Source organism: Arachis ipaensis, chromosome B03, assembly GCF_000816755.2.
Source record: "Arachis ipaensis cultivar K30076 chromosome B03, Araip1.1, whole genome shotgun sequence".
NCBI classification, from domain to species: domain Eukaryota; kingdom Viridiplantae; phylum Streptophyta; class Magnoliopsida; order Fabales; family Fabaceae; genus Arachis; species Arachis ipaensis.
Window position 1 is genome coordinate 33,033,841 of NC_029787.2, and position 7,598 is coordinate 33,041,438.

At 35.6% G+C, this 7,598-nt stretch overlaps 2 protein-coding genes across 2 annotated transcripts in view; one reads left to right on the forward strand and one right to left on the reverse strand.

Annotated features, from left to right (window-relative positions):
• LOC107632887 overlaps positions 1 to 2,746 on the forward strand; it is an 8,520-nt gene extending 5,774 nt beyond the window's left edge. The window contains exons 14-21 of the mRNA XM_021117248.1: positions 88 to 233; positions 365 to 599; positions 830 to 1,018; positions 1,123 to 1,409; positions 1,529 to 1,709; positions 1,805 to 2,047; positions 2,147 to 2,238; positions 2,315 to 2,746. Of these exons, the coding sequence (XP_020972907.1) occupies positions 88 to 233; positions 365 to 599; positions 830 to 1,018; positions 1,123 to 1,409; positions 1,529 to 1,709; positions 1,805 to 2,047; positions 2,147 to 2,238; positions 2,315 to 2,462 (1,521 nt within the window). The 3' untranslated portion in view covers positions 2,463 to 2,746. The remainder of the gene's footprint in view (positions 1 to 87; positions 234 to 364; positions 600 to 829; positions 1,019 to 1,122; positions 1,410 to 1,528; positions 1,710 to 1,804; positions 2,048 to 2,146; positions 2,239 to 2,314) is intronic.
• Positions 3,878 to 6,671, reverse strand: LOC107634354 (ATP-dependent 6-phosphofructokinase 3-like). The gene is made up of 11 exons (XM_016337875.2): positions 6,448 to 6,671; positions 6,320 to 6,366; positions 6,201 to 6,240; positions 6,049 to 6,111; positions 5,833 to 5,970; positions 5,477 to 5,758; positions 5,260 to 5,389; positions 4,901 to 5,166; positions 4,711 to 4,759; positions 4,465 to 4,619; positions 3,878 to 4,281 (listed from the first exon to the last, which is right to left on the reverse strand). The coding sequence occupies exons 1-11, from the start codon at positions 6,547 to 6,549 to the stop codon at positions 4,132 to 4,134; spliced, it is 1,422 nt and encodes a 473-aa protein (XP_016193361.1). The 5' UTR covers positions 6,550 to 6,671; the 3' UTR covers positions 3,878 to 4,131.

A 7,598-nucleotide genomic window follows, 5' to 3' on the forward strand; every position in this document is an offset into this window, starting at 1 on the left:
GTCCATGGCCTAGCTCTTCCTTGTCAATTTCATGAATGGTCACCACCTTTGGAACTATATTCATCATTGTAGTCTATTTTAACTTAAATTCCTGTGACCTTTCAGATTATTGAAACAAGTAGATGTGAGGAATCTCAGAGTCATGTGCACAGGTTGTATTTCCAGGCCCCAAATACATTCAGTGAACCTTGGCATCTATCTCATTGTCCCCCTGAACAAGTAAAAGATATTGTGTATGCCTCTCTTTTTATGACATATAGTGGATCTTTGGATATTGTCAACAATATATATTCTGCACACTAAGTTATTTTAGTTCATATTGTGATGGATCTTGAAACTATTTAGTATACAACTTATATTGCAGATACGAAGATGCCTTTAATAGATTTGTGGATGAGATTAATAGTTTAGCTACTTATCACTGGTGGGAAGGGTCTATATACAGTATCCTCTGCATCGTCGCATATCCTCTTGCTTGGTCATGGCTGCAAAGGTGTCGAAGAGCGAAATTGCAGCAACTTAGAGAATATGTTCGATCAGAGTATGATCATGCTTGTTTGCGTTCTTGCCGGTCACGAGCACTCTATGAGGGGCTGAAGGTTCTCCAGATTTACTTTCCTCAGTGTTTGCTAAATTACTACTGAAACCATTTGTTACTTCAATTATCCTTTCCTGTTTTTGCCTCCCCACTCATAAAAAATATATCATGGAACGTGTTTCTGTTGTCCTATTTTCCTTAGTTTCTCTCCTGATCAAACGAAAGGATTATTTGTTAGAACCATTTTTTGTATCATACACTAGTATAGTTACACCATCTATCATGTTACAGGTAGGTGCAACATCTGATCTGATGCTGGCATATCTGGACTTCTTTCTTGGCGGGGATGAGAAAAGACCTGATTTGCTGCCTCGCCTTCATCAAAGATTTCCTATGTCTATAGTTTTTGGGGGAGATGGAAGTTACATGAGTCCTTTCTCTCTTCACAGTGATAATATTCTTACTAGCATCATGAGTCAGGTTTGCATAGCTTAAATTTTAACTCTAGGTGAAATGTTAACAAATACTCTTAGTTGTTTATTTTGTTGGTTCATTAATCATTATTATATTTTTGTGCTTTCTAGTCTGTTCCATCAACTATATGGTATCGGTTAGTGGCTGGTCTTAATGCCCAACTACGCTTGGTTCGCCATGGACATCTAAGGATAACTTTTGGCCCTGTTATTAGCTGGCTTGATGTATATGCAAACCCCACATTGGCTAGATATGGTGTCCGTGTTGATCTTGCCTGGTTTCAGCCCACAGCCTCTGGATATTGCCAATTTGGACTTGTGGTACATGCAACTGGGAATGAAAGCATCTCTTCATCGTGGGAAGGTTACGAAGATTCAATAAATGAAAAGCAGCCACAGTATGCCAAATTTTTAGTTCTTTTGCTGACTATTAATGAGTATGAGAATTTTTATCCAAAAAAAAAAAAAAAAAGAAAGAAGTCTGTGATTAATAACTTCTGATGCTTTTGATGTGCAGTTTCCTTAGAGGTTCTAGAAATCCAGTGCATTACATGACAGGCTATGAACACCCATTGATTCCTAGAAAGATATCTGGTGGGATATTAAATGCCAAGAACCTGAGAACACTTAAAGAGAGGAGAACAATATATTATCCTTTTGCTTTTATTATTTACAATACAAAACCTGTTGGTCATCAGGTATTAAAATATTTTCCGTAGTTAACTTCATTACATCTGAGAAAAGTCTGGTTAGTGTTCTTGCACACGCTTTTCTGACTTTTTTATAATTGCAGGATCTTGTTGGTCTGGTTATCTCTATACTACTCCTGGGAGATTTCATCCTAGTGTTGCTTACTTTGCTTCAGATGTATTCATTGTCCCTACTGAACTTCTTTTTAGTGCTATTTGTTCTTCCTTTTGGGGTACTATTTTCGTTTCCATCTGGAATTAGTGCTTTGTTTAGCCAAGGACCAAGGAAATCAGCTGGGCTTGCTCGTCTGTATGCTTTATGGAATCTTACCTCCTTGGTCAATGTTGTAAGAAGTTCTGAACTCATTTATTTTTTTAATGTAGCAATATTTTTTAAGCTCCTACACTTGTTTTAAACCTCGTGTAAAATGGATTTCTTGAAACAGGCAGTGGCTTTCTTTGGTGGATTTATTCATTATATAGTAGCACATTCAAATAACAAGCTCTCCAACAACATTCAATCCTGGAATTTTAGTTTGTAAGTAGCTGTTACAAAATTTGATTCTAGAGATGAATTTGAAGTCACAGTTTCACATGTGGTGCTTGTTTTGTAGGGATGAAAGTGAATGGTGGATGCTGCCATCCGGTCTAACACTATGCAAAATAATTCAAGCACGCCTTATTGATTGCCACGTTGCTAACCAGGAAATACAGGATCCCTCATTGTATAGCAGTGATCCTGACGTCTTCTGGAATTCTTAGATGTTTTAACTTTGGTTTCTGTATATTTTTTTTAGTGTAGGTGGCAGCTGCCGTATTTTGTGGCATTGTGTAAATTGTATTGTCATAGGAAAGGGAAAGGGAAGGTTCATCAAAGGACATCGTCATACACATCCGTGTTATTATAGTTTGTTCTGATTATTACTAGAGTCACGTGTCCAGCAATAACATGGGTAGATGAGCTGAAATCACAAATTCACAATCAATCATCAATAACACGATTGAATTAATTATTTACTAACAGGGATTGTGCCCGATATTGGTAACTTTTGGTTGTATACGATTAGTTACTCCGTGTGATTCACGTTAATTACCGTTTTGAAATTTCTTAATTATTGTTTATAAATATAATAATTGTATAAAGAAACATGTAACACTACTATCCAATGCATTAGCTGTATAATATATAATAGAGCTAAGGGAATATTTTCCCCAGCACACTTACATTCTATAGTAATATCCTTTAGTATTTATTTTTGGTAAATTTTATCATATATTTTCTGAAGTGATATGTAAATTATCTTCTGTGATGTAAATTATTATATTTTTATGATTGAATACTATCTTAATTATAGTTAGGTCATTCTATAATTAAAAAATTATTTAAAAGGGGTGAATGTATAATTTGATAAAATATTAAAAATTGAATCCTAGTTTTTTTTACCAAATCAATCTTCTAGAAAATATGTCCTAACTCTCTCTAATAACTGTCGCTCCTCTCCCATTCCTTCTTCGTCATCGCTCCTTTGATATTCTGATATTCAAACTAAAAGCAGAATTTTTTGGCACAAACTTTTTGGCCCATACATCTTTGTCATTGATGCTGAACTTAACCTTGGTTGCACCCCTGAGCATGACGTTAATGGTGGATGCCCTTCGAAATACAATTCGAGCGAAGAGGGATTGATGGTTTGGGTGCTACACCTCCTGCATGTACAATCCTTCAATGCAATCTCCGTACGCCATTGTCAAGAACTCCCTTACTTCCCACTCCCACTCCTCCACTCTGTACCCTTTCGAGAGCGTCACAATGATTTGGTAAAAAATAAATAAATTTAGATTTTAATATTTAAAAAAATTATATAATTATTCAGGTCGTTTATTAAGAGGGTGGGTAATGAGAATATCTTGCAAACCACGTTGCAAAACCCAATCCTCTCGAGTCAGAGTCACATTCCTATTTTAAAAAATTATTTAATTATAAAATGGTCCTATTTTAGTTAAGATATTAATTCTCATTAGATTAAATTAACTCAAGTTAAAAGTAAACATTCAATTAAAATATATTATGTCATAGAAGATAATTTACATCTTATTTAACAGAGAGTTAGGTAGAATTCATCTTTATTTTTACGTCTATTTAAATTGTTTTCCAAACCTATCAAATGGTTGAGTTACCTTTCAGTACACTACATATTCAAATAGAGTTGTTGCCAATAAAAACAGAGATCCATTTACAGAATAAAGAAAATTCCAAAGAAACAGGACAAAAACATAACAAAGAATATCTTCTCATGGTCACAGCCATCTGATCTTAATCTTATGTACTACTTACAAGGCATGAATGATGATTAAGGTAAACCCAGGATAATAGCTTCTAAAAGTACACAGCAATGTAAATACACCTAACTTTTCTTCCTTAACCAAAGCGTTATTTGGCCGATTCCGATGGTTGTTCTTCCTTATTCTCTTCAGCAATATCAGGCTTATGTATTATAAAACTAGGCTGGTTTGTTGAAGATAAAAGTCTTGCCCACATTCTATCAGTTATTATTACTTTGTTCTGTCCCTCAATGATTCTCTGCAAAACAAAGTTATTACCATCAGAACTTACAGGCAAAACTTTTGTTTATATTTTATCATGTAATCAGTTATCATCACTTGATTTTAGAATGGAAACTATATTCGGTTTGAATTTATGGTTCCAACTTCCTATCTATTTGGCATATATCCAAGAAATAACAAGCATGGTTAAGAAACTCACATAAAAGGGTATATAAGTTTGTCTTCCATTCACAAGGCCACATGTAAAGCCAGTATAACCTGCCATTGCTCCATGAACAGCACTTTGAGCAAGAAGGGTGCAGTAGACATTATCCGAAGCATTGCTTGGAACAGCTCGGATCATATACGTTGGATCTGTTATTCAGAAAAAAAACAAAAACAACTGCTTCAGCTATTGCTCCTTTCAGAATACATCATACATCATACACAATGTATAGTGTTTAACCTATATATTTGAGGTTTATGGTCATTGTCTTCAGTTTGGCAAAATGATCCTGCAAGATCAAAGATTCAAGATGCTTATAACATTAACATGGCTGTAAGGAAGCAAACGGGTCAAATATGGACTGAAGAACTAAACTAAGAGAAGAGGGTAATGCAGTGAAAATATTAAACACATGCATCAGAATTCACACCTTAATCTTGTGGGATATCCATAGGCCAACATCTTGAAGAAGCTTGTTTCCGGAAGCATCTTGCTTGGCCATCGATTGCATGCTCTCGGAAACAAGCTCCTGTCCTGCCCCTTCAGCAATGACAACAACCATGTGGCCGTTTTCTTTGAGTCTCCTCTCTACAAATTCAAGCAATCCACCTGGCCCTTCCAGGTAAAAGGGTGACTCTGGAATTAAGCAACAATCCACATCTCGACTCGCAAGAGTAGCATACATTGCAATAAACCCTGCACCATTCATTACAAAATATCAGGCTTGCTAACCACATTAATTAAAACAAAATATAAGAGTATGCTGATGTGATGATTCTAGAAAATTACCACTGTATCTTCCCATGAGCTTGACAACACCTATGCCATTCTCAATGCTCTCAGCTTCAACATGTGCTGCATTTATAGCACGTTGAGCCTCCTCAACAGCTGTGTCAAACCCGAATGACTTATCAATAACCTATCCAGAAAAGCATTTGCCAAGTTAGTTAAAAGAATTGAAATACACAAAAGACCATTAAGGAATAGAAAAAGAATCTATATGTACCGGGATGTCATTATCTATGGTTTTGGGGATTCCTACAACAGCAACTTTGAGACCACGCCTTCTAACCTCCTCAAAAATCCTGCTAGCACCTCTCTGAGTTCCATCTCCTCCAATGATATAGACCTGATTGATTCCACGATCTTGAATGCTGTCAACTATCTTAGTGGTGTCATGTCCTCCTCTTGATGAACCAAGCACGGTTCCCCCACGCTTGTGGATGTCATTCACGCTTTTTGGAGTCAGTGCGATTGTGTTGTGTGCATAGAAACCCTTGTATCCTCCCTTCATTAATTAGTTCGACCAATTATTACTCAATAATCCTCGTCAAATATATATAACAATCAATAATCACTTACATTGATTCCCATAACTTTCTTGACGCCATACATGTTGTTTAAGCCGCATACTAATTCCCTGATAACGGTGTTGAGACCAGGGCATAGACCCCCACATGTCACAATAGCAGCTTGAACTTCATCTGCTTCGTAATACACCTAACAACATCAACATGCTGCATGCATAAGCACCACCACTCTATCAAATTCAACAGAGATATATACAGAAACACATACCCTTTGACGGGGTCCTGCACGCCGAAAATGCACCCCTCTTGGACTATCTTTGTGAGCAATTATCTGTGTGGAAATGAAGGAAAAGCAGTTACAGTTACATAGTTCCGTATATCAATGCGGTTGAAGAAAGCGTAATTGTTAATGATTCCAACCTTCTGAGGAACACTGTCATCGACGTGCACGAAATACTGCCTGGCAAGAGAAAAAAGCGAAGAATTCAAGATATGAAATTACGATAGAAGAAGAAAGAAGGGCAAGTTCTGAAACTTACTTGACAACTGAGTAAGCGGGATTGTCTTGCAGAGGATTAGAATGTGTCTGCCAACAACACATTTGTTGTTATGAGAAAAAGAAAAAGAAAGAGAGAAATGATTGTGCATGATGCATAGATATACGTACAGGAAGCTCAGGGATGTAATCTGAGAAATGAGGAACATCCTCAAGAACATAGCCAGCGGGGCCCTTGATCACCTTCGGTTTCGAATTCACTGACGAACCCATCCCTCAAAGTCGCAAATGCGGTTTGTCTTCTCTTGTTCACAATTCAAGAAGGATTCAATGAATAAGGCAATAAGCATAAACACAACCTAAACTAATGTTTCTGGTTAAACGGAATAACGAGTGGATCACATGAAGCTCTCATTTATAGTAAACAAAAATAAAATAATAAATTACTACTATTATTACTCATCAAAATCAAAATAAAAATCAGAGTCAAAGTCAAAGATAGTAGGAAACAGAGTCGGAGAAGAGTGCCACCAAACCCAAACTCAAGGTTCCAAAAACTCACGGCTGCTTTGGCTTTTCATAGCAAAAAATAAATACTACCCTATGCATATGGGAACGTTATTTTTCTTTCCTACGGGTTGAAATTATCATTATAATACACAAATATGATTTATTCATGGGGTCAAAAAGGTATGATTAAATTATTCAATTATTTATGACCTAAAATAAAACGGCTGCTAGAGAAATGGCCGCCCTAAATTGTTGGAGTTTGAGGAATGAGGTGACTAGTCTATTAAAGGAGCGACGGCTGCTAATGGAAACATTAAATTAAAATATTAAAAAATGAATAAATAAAAGATATATGAGAAATTTTTTTACATAAACATCTGATTGTATATTATTACTTGACACCGTCACCAAAAAATATATTGTTACATTACATGACTACAATTAAAGAAGAAAACTGGCTCTCCAACAGCTTTTATATATAGTTTGTTTCAATAACCAACAACTTTAAAACATTTCTCTACTTTTCTAAAGAGTTATTGTAGTGTTTAAGTAGAAGTATTTATTTGGGGTGTTCAATATTGACAGCAGAAGACGTTGAAGTGTTGAACGACGTTAACATTCCCATGGACTTGAAGATGTAGGAAGGAGGCAAAGTAGACCAGTTAAATGTTACATTAATATGACATAAGATATAAAAATATAAAATTGTGTTTCACATATAGAATATAGATAAAAATATTATGTTTTAAGATAATAAATTAATATTTTTTGTTTTTTCTAATAAAAAACACAAAAATACTATACAAAACACA